This window comes from Colossoma macropomum, unplaced genomic scaffold (assembly GCF_904425465.1).
Source record: "Colossoma macropomum unplaced genomic scaffold, Colossoma_macropomum, whole genome shotgun sequence".
Lineage (NCBI taxonomy): Eukaryota > Metazoa > Chordata > Actinopteri > Characiformes > Serrasalmidae > Colossoma > Colossoma macropomum.
Window position 1 is genome coordinate 23,120,500 of NW_023494787.1, and position 18,898 is coordinate 23,139,397.

Consider the following 18,898-nt stretch of genomic DNA (forward strand, 5'->3'; position numbering starts at 1 on the left):
ATCTTACTAATATGGTTTCTTCTCCTTAATGGTTTCATGGCAGGACTTCTGATATGTTGTGATGTTTTGTTAAGCAATAACTCTCTGACATCAAATATTTAATGGATTAACAGAAACCATGTGGACACTTCAGGTTAAGATTCATTTCTATAAATAGCTGTCAAACAAACATCTCAAATATCATTGTATCTGTTTATTCAAAGGTCAGTGAATAACTCTGACCAAAAAAAACATCTCAATCCTGAACCATTAAGGTGGCCAAATGTACGAATGTAATTAAAAAATATTTATTCAAAATTATTAACAAGACATACAGATTGCTTCATTAGCTCACAAAAACATGTCCATTCATCCTCAAACGGGATCCTTTCACAAACTTTAAAAAGAAAGAAAAAAATGAATGTAACATTTAATATTTCAAACATAAAGATGTGCTGCAAAGTGTTATCCACCCAGAAACACTGAGAAAGTGGTGTTGAATGGAAGAAGTGCATTGGCTAAGGAAAGTGCCTGTGTGCACGTCATGCATTGAACAGTGAACCTCTGCCATACTAAAATGCATCTAAAGAGTGGCAGGACTTCTGCTGGAGCTATGGCTTCTGCTTTGACACTCATAGGCTGAATCTAAACTGGCTCCCTACACCCTATGTAGTGCACTATGTAGGTCATGAAATAGTGGCTTCTATTACCTAATAGAGAGCCATTTATAGTGCACTGCATAGGTTTAATGACCTACTATATAGGGAGTTTGAGATTCAGCCATAAGGTCTGTTCATTTAAAGAAAAAATAATAATAATATTGAAGTCAGTTTACTCAAAACAGGAACATGTGATTCCTTCAGCACTAAAACTGGCATGAGGGAGTTTTATAGGGTGCGTTATTAAAGGTGAACATGCATGCTGTTTCATTGTGGGTAAAGCAAAACTTTTAACTGGTATCAAAGGCAATAAAGTGTACAGGAATAATGTTCCATTTGAAACACTAGCAAGATTTCTATTGTGTTTTGTTTTTTTTTCATAATGTGAGGTGGCCTGTGAGAAGCAGATGGGGTTTTTAAGACTTGTTGCTGTGTGATCAGTGGTCTTAAATGAGAACATGACAGTAAAACACACACATACACAGACACTGATATACACACTTTTAACATTGAAGGTCCTTTCATTCCTTTCAGCATTGTATCTCATTTTGCTCGTCTCGTTACAGTAACACTAATTATTTTATTGTAATAAAAGTCCTTTGAAATTGCACCAAAACATAATTCATATGTAACATTTCACTTGATGATTATTTTTACATTCATAAAACCTTGATATCTTTGTTTTTTTCCCTGACCTGACTCACCGAGGCTTTTTTCTGCCTCCTTTCTCTGCTTGTAAGACACTCTTAGGGAGTAAGCTAAACAAAGGGAATCTATCATTTGATTGAGCTTCATTTTTCTTTCAGGTAGCCCATCCTATTCATCTAGTCCATGTGAATCCTCTGTGCTTGTGTGGAGGTGCAGGTAGGAGATACTCATAGCTGCTTCTTTGAAGTGAGAGGTTTGTGGGCGTGTGTGCATTCATGTATGAGTTTGTCTGTCCATCTGTGTCTGTCTTCCTGCTAGTCTCTTTTGCCAAATCTCTGGCTGTCTGTCCATCCTGACCTGTCTTCTCTTGGGCTCCTATGAAAATAAGACGACACACAGTCAGAAAACAGCAGCAGCTCATAAACATCTTTAGGATGGAACAATCAGCAGGAGGATGAGGGATAAAATGGACTCAGTACTTGACACCACCACTCATCTGCTCTACAGTGGATATGTGCAGTTCAGCAGCACTTTCACTGGCTCTTTATTCCCAAGTGCAATACTGAAGCAGAGACATTACTGGACCCACAATAATCCCTTGAAAAAGTCAATGCGTGAGCTATAAAGTTCCCCTTTTTAGCCCTGAATTGCTGGCCTGAACTACACGTCAGGACCAATTTACTATAGACACTACATTTCCCATAGTGCCCCAGCACCTTTCCTTTCAATGCTTTCAGTTTCCACAGTCAGTCAATTTTGATGGAGGTGGACATATGCAAGCATATTTACCGCAGAGATATACAAACGTTTGTACCTACGTTTAACAAGAAGTCAGACACAGAGTAACCAGCCAGTGCAAACGCTTATATAAGAGGCTAACCACTTGTAGCCACCACTAATTTAAAAACATTAAAAGCTGGTTTATGCTGGTCTAGTTCTGGTCCAAACTGGTTTCTGCTGGTCTAGTTCTGGTCTAAACTAGTTTCCACTGGTTTATGCTGGTCTAGTTCTGTTCTAAACTGGTGTATGCTGATCTAGTTCTGTTCTAAACTGGTTTATGCTGGTCTAGCTCTGGTCTAAACTGGTTTATCCTCGAATTATGCCAGTTGTAGCCTAGGGCGGCACGGTGGGGCCTGGGTTCGATTCCCGGTCGTGCGACCAGGGTCCTTTCTGTGTGGAGTTTGTGTGTTCTCCCCGTGTCTGCGAGGGTTTCCTCCCACAGTACAAAGACTTGCGGTCAGGCCAATTGGAAACGCTGAATTGCCCCTAGGTGTGAGTGTGAGTGAGTGTGTGTGTGAATGTATATGTCTGACTGTCTGCCCTGCGATGGACTAGTGACCTGTCCAGGTGGTTTCCTGCCTTCTGCCCATTGACCACTGGGATAGGCTCCAGCTCCCCCCATGACCCAGAAGGATAAGCGGTTTAGAAGGTGTGTGTGTGTGTGTGTGTGCGTGTGTGTGTGTAGTTCTAGCCTAAACTGGTCTAAACTGGTTTATGCTAGTGTAGTACTGGTCTAAATTGATTTATGCTGGTCTAGTTCTGGGTTATGCTGGTTTATGCTGGTCTAAACTGGTTTATGCTGGTTTAGTGCTGGTCTAAACTGGTTTATGCTGGTTTAGTGCTGGTCTAAATTGGTTTATGCTGGTCTATGTCTGGTCTAAACTGGCTACTGCTGGTTTATGCTGGTTTAGTGCTGTTCTAAACTGGTTTATTATGGTCTATTTCTAGCCTGAGCTGGTTTACACTGGTTTATGATGGTCTAGTTCTTGTCTAAACTGGTTTATGCTGGTCTAGTTCTTGTCTAAACTGGTTTATGCTGGTTTAGTGTTGGTCTAAACTGGTTTATGCAGGTTTGGTGCTGGTCAAAATACAACATATGCTGGTTTGCTTTACTGATGAACAGTTATGCTGTTCCATACTGTTTTTTTCTAGTGGGGATGTATTTCATTTTCAAATAAAAGGGACCCTGCAGTTAATAACTTCTTAAAAGGGTCTGTGATCTATCTAACATGAACTGATGGTGCAAAAACAATCAAACAATTTGTCCCCCCCTTTAAGTAACTTGTAATTATGATACACTTCAGGCAAGCTCTGAATATACCAAAATCATATACCTAAACATTACAGCAGTATATAATGTCACTGTTATTTTGTCTTAACAGCAAGTGTAATAATTGTCCAATTTATGTTTTTATATTTTCACTACTTATATATTCATATTTATCTACTCATTAGTTTATCTTCTTTTGAGTATCTTTTGATACTGTACATACATTTATACTGTGTACTGACTAAACATTCTACAAATCTGGAACATTTAAATTTGGAGATCAACAATATTCTTTTTTTACCTGGGCTTTGAACGCCCTCTGTTGGCATCAAATAGAATTACATGCATATTTTCTAGTACAGTCGCTCACTGCAGCAGGATGCAACATATAGTACATACAGTATTTTCCAAGTCTCGAGTTCAAAAATGTATATAATACAAAAATATAAAGTTTAGGTTTCAATAATGAGAAGAGCCTGCACTCACCTCATGTGTATGTGTGTGAGAGTGTCCTGTGATGGGTGCTGTGTGGACTATAGAAACTGCAGTATCAGATGAGCAGTCAGGACCACCGTGAGCAGTAAGCTGGGATACACTGTTCTAGAGGCCTGCAATGATCAGAGAAGAGCAGTTGTATCAATAGATGCTACACTACCAACAAAACAAAAACCAGTGAGTTACTGAGACACAGAATGATAGACACACACTGTAAATGCTGAAAGTTCCTCCTCTAACAGACTTGGATACATTTTCATGTAATTCTGTCCATTGTTTTGGCCCAAAAGCATGCTCTGGACATCAGATATGTCTGGGTCAAGGGTAAATTGTATAATTTTTATTTGAAACTAATACTATACATTTTAAAGGACTCATATTCTACATTTTCCTTGTATTTGATTCATTTCCTCGAGGTTCCTTGAGGCGTTTTTAGGTTTTATGTATCAGAACAGTCACAATCTATTTTTTCCAAGACCACTTCCGACCTCTCTTTATTCCTTAGAATTAAACAGACTGTTTTTATTACTGTACTCCTTAGAACTTGATCATAAATGGGCAAGTTAAACCACTGTATGTGGTTTTATAAATAGACGGATATTTGCAAATATGTTGGTTTTTGTGGCATCACAAAACACAGTTAAAACCAGGCTGTTTTGCATTTTCCATATATGGAGAGTGAACCGCAGGTATTGAAACATTAACAGTGTTTATGCACTACATCAAACTCTTGTATTTAGGAAAAAGCAAGCAGTGTTCAATGAGCTGGACCATTTAAAGAGCTTACAGAAGTCTTAAGTGATAATCAGACAGCATTTTCACACAAAAGAAAACAAAAAATGAATGTGAAGTGGCTTTTTGCTAATTTCATTGCGTTTCTATTCCACAAAAGTTAATTCCAGATACCTTTGTGAGCATTGCTGCAAACATTAATGATAATCCAAGGGAATTAAATATAGATTAAAATGTATTTTTTACACCATTGAAATGCTGATGTCAGTGAAGGCCTCTGGAAAGAATGTGTTAAAAGAGAGATGTGCAGTGCTGTATCTCAAGTTACATGTTCAGTCTAAGTCAAGCTGAACCAGCGTAACACGCACCAGCTAAAGCAAGGGTGTGGTATTGTCACATAACATAACCTTTGTGTTATATATACTCATTTTGATGCTGATAGTGACAGGTACTGTTCTGCAGCTGTTCAGTACAGAAGGCACAATGAGTACCATCACATCTATATACCCTGAGGCAAAGATGTGAAAATAAAAGGTGCAAAGTCTTTTTTGAAACTGTGTCAAGGTGTGGAGAGGGACTGTCTGCTTTAGAGAGAGGGATTACGTGAGTTTTTCTGACTCAGGAGCTGTTATGAGTAAGTCTCCTAGACCTCTCTACATACTGTGTCTAACACAGAGAGACTCAAACAGGCGAGAGCAAGCACTTGTTGCATTGATCTTGTTGCATTGATCTGTTGTTTTAACAGTAACTTTATGGAATGGACTTACATTTAGTTTGTATGAGTTGGATGAAGACACGTGCAGTATTCGTGTAATGTAATATCAGCGTGACCCTCACACCGTGCTACCTGCATTGTAACTGAGTGCTGGGAATTTACCCTCAGGAGTTTCGAGCTGTTTTCCTGTAGGGATCTTTTTCCCCCCACTATCTGTAGCATATCTTAATCCAGAGGCATTTGTTTAGTTTCCAAGTCTAAATGTGGGATGTAAAGCAGATGGGCCTTTCGGATAGATCTGTAGTCCTACACTAATAACACCCATGTGTTTACATTTACTTTCAGTACTGAATCAGCAGGCATCCACAGTGCCAGCAGATACTCCCACACCATGTCTAATCCACAATAATAGCAAGACTCTATGTTGAAATCCTAAAAGAGGGCGCCTTTTATTACTATAATTAGAATGTGATCAGGAGGTATTTTACTGTTCTCTACAGGTTTGGATTGTGCCAAAGTCTTAGACATCTGAAAAAATTATATGTAAAGCTATTTGTCTGGGCAGAAAGCATTTATTTCCAGACCTGTCCTCAAGGAAGCCCATTATTTTATCATTGCCCAAAAAAATATGTATCTGCAAAAAAAGTAACTTTACAGGAGAAGGTGAAAACATTTTTAAAGCTGCAATTTGTAAGTCAAATATGTTGTTCTGTTGTTCATTGCTGCGAGTCACCCTTTAAAGCCTGAAATAATATTTTATCAATTTAAAAGTCAAAGGTGTTGGGTCGGATTTTGCTGGAGTTTTTCGGACCACGTCATACAACTTTACTTGTTAACATCACACACACAGACTCAAAAAGAAGATCTAGCTCGATGTTTAGGTCTCAAATGCAAAATCAACATACTAATAAAGGTAAGATGACAACAGTAGATAATTCATGCACATTCTTGGAAGACACGTCCTTTACCAAGGTTTGACTGAGTTCTCTTTGAATACTCTTTCAACGTGTTCGCAGACACTAGATTCATCCACTTGAGGGGGCCGAAGCACCACCAATGTTACAAGATGTTCTACTGCACATTGCATGCAATTACGAATGTCCACCAGAAAAGTCTCCAAATGCTCAAAAATGTCATTTTGTTGCATTTCCATTGGTCTATTCATCATTTAAGTTTTACACAATATAAAGGACCGCTGCTGTGTTGAAATGATGTAGAAAAAAAACAAAAAAACAAATGGAGGTACACATTTGTTTGTTTTTGGACGGTGACAATTTACAGTTAATTTGGCTAATCAGCCCTTCATTAAACCAGGTGTGCTTATTGTCGGTAACAATAACAATAACATACAATGGCTGGAATGCAGCAAGAAATCAGGGAACAAACTTGTGTTCTTCCAACTGTATTATTCTAACCAAGATATGAATCACTTTTGAAAAAAAAAAAAACAAGCGGTTCTACTTTATTTATGTTTATTTATGTTTGTTCTTGTGTTACGTAGTGTTATTGACAAAAGCACTTTCTGCCAAGATAAATAGTTTTAAATAATTTTCATGGCTGACTTTTGCACGGTACTGTAAATTTTATTGTATTTTGCTGTTATGGAAAAACAATACTGTGTCAAAAACCCCAGACATTTCACAACCTTTGTTACTCCACACTCTGTACATGTTTTCACTTGAACTGTGACTGTTTTGACATAAACACACTAAGTGTGAGTTTCAAGCACAAACCAGATGAATCAGCTCATTTGGGACTTAATTCAGTTTTGAAGTTAGAGGTTGAAGATGATACAGGCCTGCTGTACGTGTCTTCAAAGATTTTGTCTGTTTCAGCAAAGTTTTGTCCACCCACACAATTCTTAAAGAACCCCCTCCTGATGTCCTGTTCTTGAGAACACAAGGTCATTATGGCTCAATGGGAGATGCAGATCATTCACACTTTTACATAGTTTTCACAACTTTCTCAGAATGAAACACTACGTTTAACACATTCTATTCTAACAGAAAGGAGAGAGAGATTGGTGGACTGATTCCGTACCTGAGCTTTGGTCAAGGTAGTGGACGTAGTAGAATCTGGATTTGTTAGGCTTATGTCCGTCTCAGTCTCCTCATCATCTACATCTTTTCCTTCAAGAAACTTCTCCAAGTCTTCACTGCTCCCATTGCCTAGTGCAACAAGTGCGGTGTGAAAAAATGAATCATTCTATAAACTGTTCTAAATAATATACACCATGATTACCATGGTGACACTAACTTCAGTATGGTGTCTGTATATCGCTGCTGTCGGAAACAAAACCACGTATCTCCATTTTTGTCATTTTTCAGTTTTATGTTGTGTGTAAATTTCATGATGAATGGACCAAAAGAAACAGCCCAAAATTACTTGGAAAAATGTCTGGTTCCATTGACCTACATTAAAAGTAAAGTATGCTTTTCCTTCTCCTGTAACGTTACCATTTTGAAGATACAAGGTTTTGTTTCATCAGCAGTGAAATGTTTGTCATTTGTCATGAAAGAGCTATGAATGCTGCCCTTCAGTCAAATGTTACCCAGCAAAAATTATATCACTGAACAAAATTTGTCAGGACTTATTTGATTTGTCAAGGTTATGTAGCAGGGTTCAACTAAAGTGTTTCTGAAAGATTATTAAACATAGGAATACATACTGTAGAAAGAGTACTCAAATGTGGCGTTGTAGTCATATTCTGGTGATGTAGTGGAGTCATAGTCATATTGTGGAAAGGCATCTTGGCCAACTGTGGAGATAAAAGAGATGAGATTTAGGTGGGATTTGCAAAACCTGTTCATATGCTGAGAAATGAACGAGAGAAGCAATATTTCTGCTATAATTATATATATCATTTCATGCTAATGTAACCCTTGATTGCCTTTCTGTTCCAGCTTTAGGTTGTTACATTTTTTCGACTATTCCAGATCCAGATATTTCACAGTCTTTGTTATTCTTACACATATTCACTTGAACAGTGGTTGTTTTGATATAAACACACTAAGGCCAGATGAATCAGAGGATCTTGACTTATTAGCTATTATATTTAATCTTTAGTTCATCTAAAGTGATCCTACTTTGAACTGGTCATCTTTTTATGTTAACACATTTCAGCTGTGTCACTCAACAATGAAGGACATTGTAGTCAAAAAGAAGAATAATCAGTAACTTGAGATCTTTGTATCCACATTCATACCACTGCCATTTGTCAGCTATGTGAGACAGCTATATCCATTCAGCTTATGTTGACATGATATATGTGGTGCTATGGAATTACTTGAGGCCATTCTGTTGAATGAATAAAGAGTCAACAATGGCAGCTGTCAGGATGTTTGTCAGCCCTCATTACAAGCTAAAATGATCATATATCTGATTAATCATAGCCATGTTCAAACAGTAGCCATCGCTAATATAGCTTTTAAGAATGAGTTCTTGGATCCAGCAGGTAAAGTATTGGATCATCTTTGATCATAGAAGGCATTACAATTAAAATGTACTGAGAGAAAAGTTTTTGGAAAGTATTTGTCTACCTTCTACAGATAATTCAAAGTAGCTTTTATCCATTGTGGGAAGTTACTAAGAACGGAAGCAATCCTTTCTTAATTTAATGAGGATGAAAATTCTCACAGGGCTTTACATTGCTATACTAATGGGCCACTTGAGACCAAAGCAAGCAGGTCAACTTGTCATTGGACAAGAAACAGGACATGGGAGATCAGTGCATACATGGCTATAAAAAGCAAATGACCCTTAGTGATTCCTACATTCTATAGAAGTCTTCATGGGTAGCTTGTAGTCTTGGGATTTACAGCACTTGAGCAGTGGTGAGCCTTCTCTCTGGTGTGGGCTCTGGGGTGAAGAAGATGGAAGTGAACCCTGAGAAACAGCTTCCGCATCACAGGAAGGAGCTAAATAAATAATCATTCGGGCTTGTATTTTAGATTTAGTTCATTTATTCAGCTGTCTGCTTGGTCCAAGGCAATCAATTTCAAGTGCTGTTCTTGAGGGAATGTTAGTGATTCCCACACCTGGGTACCAACCCAAGAGGCTCTTCTCAAGTGTCTAAGCCAAATCTGGATTCCTTTTTCTGTATATCTCTGATGTTTTGCCTTTGTCTGAAGGGATATTGTGTTCTAATTTGGCAGCAGTGATATGGTGAAACATTGTATATGTTCAGACTGTTAAAGCTGTTTCTCTCAAGTTCCATTCATTGACATGGATGTATATATATTTAGCTAATTGAAGCTCCACAAAGCTGAGATTCCAGGGAGTTCTTTCTACTTCAGTCATTCACTGAAACCTGAGTTCAACTTTGGGTTCTTGCTGGAATTTACAAAAATACAGTGATCAACCAGCCCTTTTGCACTTAAGACGGGTCATATATCCAGCAGTATGGGCTGCAGTAAAGATCATGGTATGCACGCTTTACCAGACTTGGCCTTACAACAGATGGACTTTGCATTTCTCTGGGACTTATGTGTCCTCCACCATTGAAGTTAAGAAATGGCCCATACGTTTTCCTTGATGGCAGGTTGCCAAGACCATTAGGGCTTCTTCTCAGCCTGACCTAGCCTTCTCATTAAAAAAACACCAGTGAAGGAACAAGGCCTGAATAGGAAGTCCTCAATAAATGCTAATTTGCTGTTCTTGTTTGAACAGGCCAGAGGTTGTTTAGTACAGTGGGTTGCCCTCACGTCCAATAAGACTCGTTAAACACTAATTGAATTAGATTTCGCAGTGATTAAAGTTTGTCCTCAAAGCATGCTCAGGAAGCCCTCAGTATGAACTAGCCACTATCTTCTCTGCTAGCCTGAGAGCCGTGGGAGAAACGGGACTGAGAGCTATTACCTGTATCAACACCGATAAACAAGAGGGATCATAAACAGCATGGAGCTAAATGGCATTAGCTGTGAAATGGTGTCTGGCCAGTCTACGAGTATGTGCTGTTTGTTTAAGACTACATGCTCCAGGGGAAGGCAGCCGCCTGCTATTAATTTCGGTGTCACTGTATGAGGCAGCACTGGGAACCGGGTCTCTGGCTCTAACCTTCATGCCCTCTGTCAAGCAGCTCACTAAGGAGCTCCACAAAGTTTAGCCTATCTAAACAGCGCAGTACTTCCTTAATCACATGGATTTGCCAAATAGAGTAGTAGCAATAACAGGGCTATATTTTACTCTGGGCAAGGTTAGCATGGTGCAGGGATTTTTAGGGTGAAGGTATTCACATGCCCCTATGGAATGACTGCTCCTTTCATGTTCTCCCCAACAGGGAGAGTTAATGGAGCATTGCTTTGTCCTGTGCTTCAGTCACAGTTATGTCTGATCGCTGGTGACACTACTACCCCCTGCACGTCTGTTTTTATGGTTTGCATCTCTCTCGCTCATTCTCTGTGTGTCATTGCCATCAAGATTTGTGAGGATATGAGAAAAATTCCAAGGTCTAAAGGTTCCACATATTGTTTAGCCCGTAGGATGTTTGACCTCATGCAGTGCAGTTAAATCAACCTGGAGGCAGCAAAGCCGGAACACGGTGAAATCTGCAAAAAGACCAAAGGATTTGAGCTCTGACAAGCACCTTTGAGCTCAGTGGAGAGTGTATGCATAGTATCTTTCAAACAGTTTCCCACAAATACATGTTCTTGTCCTTCAAAATGGAATTAAAGCAAAGCTCTGGCCAACTTAAAGCAAAGCTCTGGCCAACTGCAGAGCTCATGTAATTAGACACCAGAAACCCCCAGACTTCACTCAGTTATTCACCCAGTTATCTCCTACGCATGTCAAACAAGCACGAGAAGCTATGAGCATAGCATCAATGTGAGATAACACCTTTCAAATAATGATTTTTGGCAGGAGCGTCCAATATTTTCATGGGATTCTTGCAGGAGGTATGCTCTCCAGAGGCAAAAAGGAAACATTGATGGTATTTATCGCGTGACATTTCCTTTATTAATTCTGAGCTTACTTTGGTTTTTGGTGATTAATTTACCAAATCACCCGACTGCTGGAGCAATCTGTCACACAGCTGAGAGCATTTCTCTGACTGCTGACTGCCAACTTTACTGTCCTACAAACTCAGCTCTGTGTTAATTCTCCCTGCATTAGAACTAAAAACCATAAACCTCTCACACGTTACTCTGTTTTTAAAGGAATAAAGACCTGGTGAAAGTGTAAAAGAACACTGCAAAGTTCTCTCCTCATCCAAGTCTGAATTAAAGGAATGATTCTGCCTGCCTAAATCATCACATACTAGCCTCAAACTGTGTTGAGTTGTTAAGTAATCTCAATTAGACTTGCTTATGTGGTTTTAGATGCTATAGACAACAGAATATCACACAGTATCATAAAACCACATGGGCAAGTCGGTTTGAGATTAAATAAAGGGCCCATATTCTACATTTTTCCTGCATTTTGTCTTTTTGCCCTGAGGTCCACTTTATTGCTATTATTATGTACCCAAAACACTCAGAATTCATTTTTACATGACCATTTTCCAACCTCTCTTTATCCTTTCGAATTAAAAAGGCTGTTCTTGTTTCTGTGCATTTAAGACATATACTGTTCCTCCTGCAAAAAGCAGACCAGGCTAAAATACTTCTTGTAACTTCAGCATAGCACGAATGGGTGGAGCTGAACTGCTGTAGGCCTAACAGGTAGATTTGTGTAAATATGTTGTTTTTTGTGACCTCACAAAAACAGTGAATTAAAAACAGGCTGTTTTGCTGCTTAGTTTTTATAGATAGACTATATGAACTGTGGAGTGAATGAAATGTTTTCAAACTTCAGCATTGTTCAGATACTGCATCAAAGTCTTTGATGTAAAAAAGTGAGGGAGTTTTGCATGAAATGGGCCCTGTAAGTTGACATGGTGTGGGTCACTTGTGAGAATTCAGTCATGTAGTTTGCACAGTGCTAATTACAAGTCTCTATTACTTGTTAATATCAACCTTCTAGCTCCTGTGATGAAATTAATAAAGCAAACTTCTGGCATCAAACATGTCTCAGCTGATTGACTACATTCGGGGAGAGGAGAAAACTGTGTCAATTAGACTTTCCACCAAACTATTCCTTTAAATGATGTGACATCTCAGCAGCACAGCTTAAGAGCACCATTAGCCTTTTGCATTCTCTGCATGGGTCATTTAAGGCCCCATTTCTCCCGCTGACTTGCTGCTCCCCCACAGCAAGTGACAATCTCTTCTGAAACACACAAGAACCAACTCATCTTTCTTTTTTCTGGGGCCAGCATCCTATGAATGAGAATAAAGAGAGACCTAGCAGAGCCGTGGCTGACACATTCTACAGAAAACAGCTGTGCACCAGGATTATGTCGCCCCTGTGATTGTTCTAACCCTCAGGGTCGTCTCTCATGCTAGAGAAACCGCATTGCACAATCAGATAGCATGCTTTCTTACGGCTATGTCAGGATACACTGAGGTTTTTGTCTTTTTCCCGGGGTATTTCCACATCTACAGGGCATCCTGAGACTACAGGCAAGAGCTTAATCTGCTCTGAATGACAGGAAAGAATTACTCATCGTCTCAGTTTAGTTGACACTCGCAAGCAGCAAATTTCTGCTTTTTGTGCCGTTTTTCTGAAGTAGAAGCCACTCGAAAAGACACGGGTGATCTAAGGGAAATAAATTCTAACTGTGGAATTTTGTCCTTTCTTCTTCACTTTCCTCTGGGCTTGTTGTGCTCAGACAGTATGCTCTTGCACTTCTAATATTGTGTCTGCAGGTTGCTCTGAGGTCACATAACATACACAACTGAAACTTTTCTTTCCTCACTGTCCTTAACGGCCTCTCTGATCTGAATCATTTCAGGCCTTTGTTTGACAAGATGTGTGTCCATAGTCTGTGTGGTCTTGCTGAATAAGCAGAAAAACTCTAAACCACATGCTCTCATGTCAGGAGATCCACGCCTACCTTCGCAAATGTGTGTCATAGTTACTGCTCAGACTTGCTAGACAGCTCAGTCCTAAACAGAAACATGTGCAAGCATTTGCCCTAGTGCTCAACCCTCATCAAACACACTGTTCATTTCCAAATGCACACCAAACATGCACTTGTTTTCCAGTATGCACCTTTCCCATGCTTATTCAGTCAGGTTCAGAGACTTAAACATGCATGTCGTTGCTGTTTTTTTTATTAATTTACATTATTTAAAAATGCCACTGAACTTTCACATTGTGTGAATGTTTCGTAATGAATGGACCAAAAGAAACTCTCCAGAATGACTTCCGAATGATATTAAAGTTCGTCCTTCTCCTATAAAGTTATCATTTATCACATATGAGGTTTTGTCATAAAAGTAACAATACAAATAGAGCCATAAATATTTGGACATAATATTAAATATGCTCAAAGTGCAGGTTTTCAGCTTTAATTTGAAGGTATTTCAATCTAAATTGGGTGAACGATGTAGGAATTACAACTATTTTAATACCCCCCATTTTTCTATCTTAGTCTTCTATGTTCAGACCCAGTATGCATAAAACAAAAAAAACATGTACCTCCATTTTTGGTTTTGGTTTGATTTTTCTTCATCATTAGATTTCTGCAGCTGTCCTTTATACTTTTCATAAATTTTCATGATGCCACCAATGGACCAATGGACCAACGCTGCATTACAATTTAAGGAACATTTTGCTTTTTCCTGTATAGTTACTATTTTGGAGATACATGTTTTTTTGGGCAGCGATGATTTGCCTTTTATCTCTTTTCTAAAACATCTCTCTCTCTCTCTCTCTCTCTCTCTCTCTCTCTCTCTCTCTCTCTCTCTCTGTCTCTCTCACATGCACACATGCAAACACAGTTACTCTCGCTTTTTCTTTAGCACTCACCGCAGCAGAGTGGAAGCAGTAGCAGAGATCCTGCCAGGCACACAGCTATCAGGCAGTGATGAGGTAACCTGGGCATGTTGCTCTTCAGAGTGTGTGTGTGCATGTGTGTGTGTGAGAGCAGCCTCCACGCTGTGCCTCTGAATGACTGCGCTGTGTGAGCATGTGAGAGCTGGAGGAAACGACTAAGAACAGGGGGTGGGAGAAGAAAAAAAGGGGGTGGGAACTCTCCCAGTTTGCCTAGATGCCTCACTTATCTCCAAAAACTAACACTGCCCCCTTTTTATACGGTCCCACAGTGACCATCCAAGCCCGGCAAATGAAAGCAGTCTGGATTAGGACTAAATAATCTGATTCCTGCCCAATCTCATCCATTTAAAGTAACAGTTTAGCAGCTGGGATTACAGCTGTTTAAGCTTGTGGTGGCAGCACCAATTTTAGGGTTTTTGGATTAAGAGCTGATGAGCTGACCTCAGTTTTGGGCTGAAGGTCCAGGAGCCCACAAAGAGGTCAGTGAGGCTGTTCTCAGGTCAACGGACCTAAACGTCATGTAGACAGCCATAGTACGTTGTGGCTGTTGCTTGTCAAGTGATGGCAATCAGTGATAAACGTGTGTGCCTGCTGTGAACAGAGTGTGGGAAAGAGCTTTGAAATCAGCCAAACAGGGCATCTAATGAGTAAATATGAAGTACTGCCAGGAAACCAGAGGAAGCATTGAAAATAGAACATCACGTCCAATCACTTGTGGCTGTAAAATGCTTGTGACTAGAAAAACAAACAAGCACATGCACTCACATTTCATTTAATGTCATGTATTCAGGTTTTATAACAGTGAAAAAAGGCCATTGATCTAAATACATAATTCAGCCTAATCCTTATAAGCCACATCTGCATCATAAAGTCAATTACCATGTATAAAAAGTTCAATGCAATTCTACTACATAGTAAAACAACAGAACAGTCCTGAAACACATTTATAACAGAGGCCAATGGGCAGTTGCAGAAGCTACTAAGCACTAAGTACAAGGAAACGTGTTGAAATCATCTGAAGCTGAAGCATTCCTTTAGTATAGTCAATTTCTGGTCCATAAGGCTGCATTTTTCCAATGTGCCAAGCACCAGATGTTTTTCAGTTTTGCAAAGCACAGGCAGGAGCTTTGAACTGCCTGTCCCCTTCTACTCAGCATGGGGCAGGAGGAGAAGCTAAAGGTATTAAGATGTATTTCAGCAGCAGGGCAGGATATAGGGCTGGGGGTGTTGGAGAGTGGACGTAAGCAAATGAATGAATATTCCTCCCCCCCCTGTCTCACTCTTTCTGAGCTATTCTTGCAGCATTGACTTGGCCTGCTCCTCACTCCCTGCTCTGAGTCAGTGGGACTTGGCCCAGTTCCCCTCTCCTGTAGCCCCCAGCTGTGTGAACTGGACCGTGGGACTGTGTGGGTGACTGGGCAATGACAGAGCACACGTGAGGCAGAGCATGTGCGATGTAAGGCCAATCAAAATCCTGTTTCTTAGCAACCCATAATGCTGGAGAAGCACCACCTCATCTAAAGGTAACCTTTATCTTGTCACCCTCAAAAAGTGGGTTAAAAGCCTGTTTTCTGTCATTAAACACCCATCACACCCCCACCCCATTTCCAATGCTGTAATGCTGCTTGTGGAACCCAAGGGTTTTTTCGCTTGGTTTTTTGTTTGTATATTTCTATTTTGCTATGTACATCTTGAACAGTCCCTTTTGTTGCTGCAATTTAGGAATTAATGCATTTTCCTAATAAAGGTTCCTAAATGGCTCTTGGCTTGAACGTATGTTTCTAGGAAAGCTGGTATATTAGTTGGTATGTAACCTTTACCTTAAATGAGTTCCTTTATATTTTATATATCTGATATCTGTATTGAAAAAAAAAGAATTAAAGAACCATGTATGACCTTTAAATCAAATCAAATCATGTTTATTGTCACATCACATTTACACAGGTGTGAAGGTGAGTGAAAATCCTAGTAGTACTTAAATACAAAAAAAGAAAAGAAACTATATATATATATATATATATATATATATATATATATATATATATATACACACTAGACTCTAAATATATACACATATACACAACATACACATTAGTATACACCAGTGTTGCAGTATTCCAGTATTACAGTTTTTGTACAGTCATATAAGTTATAACATTTACAGTTATAACATACACATTTCCAAATGTGCACTAGGTGCATGAGATGCAGGATATATATATATAGAACATGTACAGGATGTCAATGTGTCAATGTGTCAAGTTGCAGTAAGATCAGATCTTCACTTTAAGAGAAAAGGATTATCGCTTCAGGGAATGTACCTTCTGTACTACACTATCTAAAAAATGGTTCTTCAAAGGTTTTTTAGTAAATAAATGGTTATATCTCACCATGAACATTCAAAGAAAAAATGCAAAAATGGTTATTTGCATGCTTAAATTGTTACTTATATGTACAGTTGCATACAAAAGCTTACAACTATATAAACAACAACACTTGTTTTGTAGATTGTGAAAATAAGTTAACACATCCTCTACAGAGAACACACTTCTGCACACAATTTCTGTTTAATTGCTGAATGTAAAAAAAAATAAACATAAAATGTGCCATAACTTTACCACAGGCCACATTTTATGTTATTTTCCAATATATTAAATTCAGCAACTAAACAGTAACTGTGCATTAAAATATGCAGAAGTGTGTTCTCTCTAGAGGATATGTACAAAGAATGTAATTTGACTTTTGCAAACAGCTGCACATAATTCTTTAAAGAATGTTTTTCAAAAATAGTTCTATACAGCACCAAACATGGTTCTATAATTAAAAGACTTTTTTCTGTATTATATAGAACCTTTTATGCTAAGACTATATGCTTCTAACACTTCTATTACTTCTAGACTTTGGTTGCTATCACTAGATTTGGTTTGCTGTTTTTCGTTTTGTCCTAATGTGCAAAAAAAAAGTCCTCTGCTATGCCCTTGACTCCTGTTTAGACACGCCCTTGAGTCATGTTGAAATCCGAGATGCCTCCAGACAGTACGAGAGTGAAACCCCACACCAGCCACAGAGGGTGGCCGCTCGCTGCAAGGGTCATTGAAGGGAAAGCGGGCATGCCACCAGCGTCTACTATGGATCTGCCAAATCAAACAAATCCACATGCAAGACTGCACTTCAGTTGAGTGTCTGAGGCTTCCTCGAGAAGTGCGTGAGGGTTTGTTCTGGTGTGTATGAGGTCTTTATGAGGTCTCAATCATCAACACCACTCTTACCATCATCTTAGCCTGCATTGTTTTTGTGCGGAATCCACCTTAGCCCTAGGGGTCTGAGGTGATTCTCTGTGGTTTTGACTTGCAGGTGGGTGAGGCTTGGCAGAGTTCACTGCAATGCTTCTTGCTCAGGTTTGTGGATTCCTACAGCCAATTCTCAAACACTATTTAAGACAGCATGATCCTCTTATTAGACGCAGACTATTACCTCCTAACCCCTTCCCTGGGAACGGTTTATGTACCTTTATTACTGACTGTGTTTTGGGTCCAGAGGAACATAATTGTTATTCAGTCATTCTTAATAGCCTTCTTCAGGCATGTTTCACTTTTATAGTGTTTTCGGCTGCATTTGAGTATCAGGGATGCCTCCCTTGACTGACTGTAGTAAATAAACTGGAATGGGCATGTTTGTCGCCCACTTGGCTGCCATTTTGACAGGCAGATATAGGGTACACATTCAGGGCAGGGACAGCAAGAGGCAATTAGAGATGTAAGCCTGGCAGGCAGAGCCACACACATTCAGACCATTTGAGTAAGCTACATGTGACACTTCTGATTTGTCACTGTCCCAAGCTACGTTAACTGCTCCTTTCCCAACCTGTGCTCAAGTAGGATTTGCTCATACTGGAGGACTGTTATACTTCCACTTTTCTCTCTTCTCATTTTCTGTAATTTGATCTGCTTCTTCCTCTTTTTTTGTGCAGAAAACGCATTTGTTCTTGTTTCTTTGCAACTAACTTACTCTCTTTAGTGTGACTGAAGAAGATGGTTTAAGAAAGTGGTTCTTAAGGTTTTTTTTTTACAATGCATTGTGAATCTTTCGTTTTATGGCATACCATGAATGATCTAAAGTAAAGAATTGCTATTGAAGCCATTCACACAGCAGTGAATGGTTTCCAAGTTTTTTCTACAGAATTCTTCTATCCAACTGTGTAACCCATGTGTTAGCTCTAACATAACTCCAACAGAGTGCTGGGAAGTGGGGGGAGGTAAATGATGCATTGGGAGTACTGCGGTAAGGATATTCTTCAGTTGAGTGGGTTTCAGAGAACTGTTTCCTTTTCATATGTCTATCATTTCTAGTAAGGCTGAAATGAGTCCATTTGGACCGAATTATTTCAAAATAATAGAGCTTACATTTCACCAGAAACCTCAAGAATAGCAATATGTTTAAGTTTAATAGAGTCACTTCAGCTGGAATATTACAATCTCTGTTGTACCATCTATCAGCAAAGCCTGTATTTGTGTTTGCTTATGGGTTCGTGCTTGAAACTATTTTTGCTTTAAATGTAGAATTATCTGGTCTAAAATTACATTGTCGACTTCAGAAAATAGAGCATAACTATAAATTAACCCCTTGAACACCAAGGATCTGTATGTGAACCCACATTTCAGTTCTTCACTCTCATAACTTTATATCTTACAAATTAATTTCATAGAAGTTCCTAAATAATATGCCTAGGATGCAAGGAGTTAA

The 18,898-nt window shown here is 39.1% G+C and overlaps 1 protein-coding gene across 1 annotated transcript; it reads right to left on the reverse strand.

The window, feature by feature from the left end:
- Positions 1–273: 273 nt before the first annotated feature.
- Positions 274–14,324, reverse strand: si:ch211-191i18.2 (uncharacterized protein LOC564095 homolog). Its single transcript, XM_036566507.1, has 5 exons — positions 14,129–14,324; positions 7,947–8,036; positions 7,319–7,446; positions 3,823–3,944; positions 274–1,661 (listed from the first exon to the last, which is right to left on the reverse strand). Exons 1-4 carry the CDS (start codon positions 14,229–14,231, stop codon positions 3,870–3,872), a joined length of 396 nt encoding a protein of 131 aa, XP_036422400.1. The 5' UTR covers positions 14,232–14,324; the 3' UTR covers positions 274–1,661; positions 3,823–3,869.
- Positions 14,325–18,898: the final 4,574 nt, after the last annotated feature.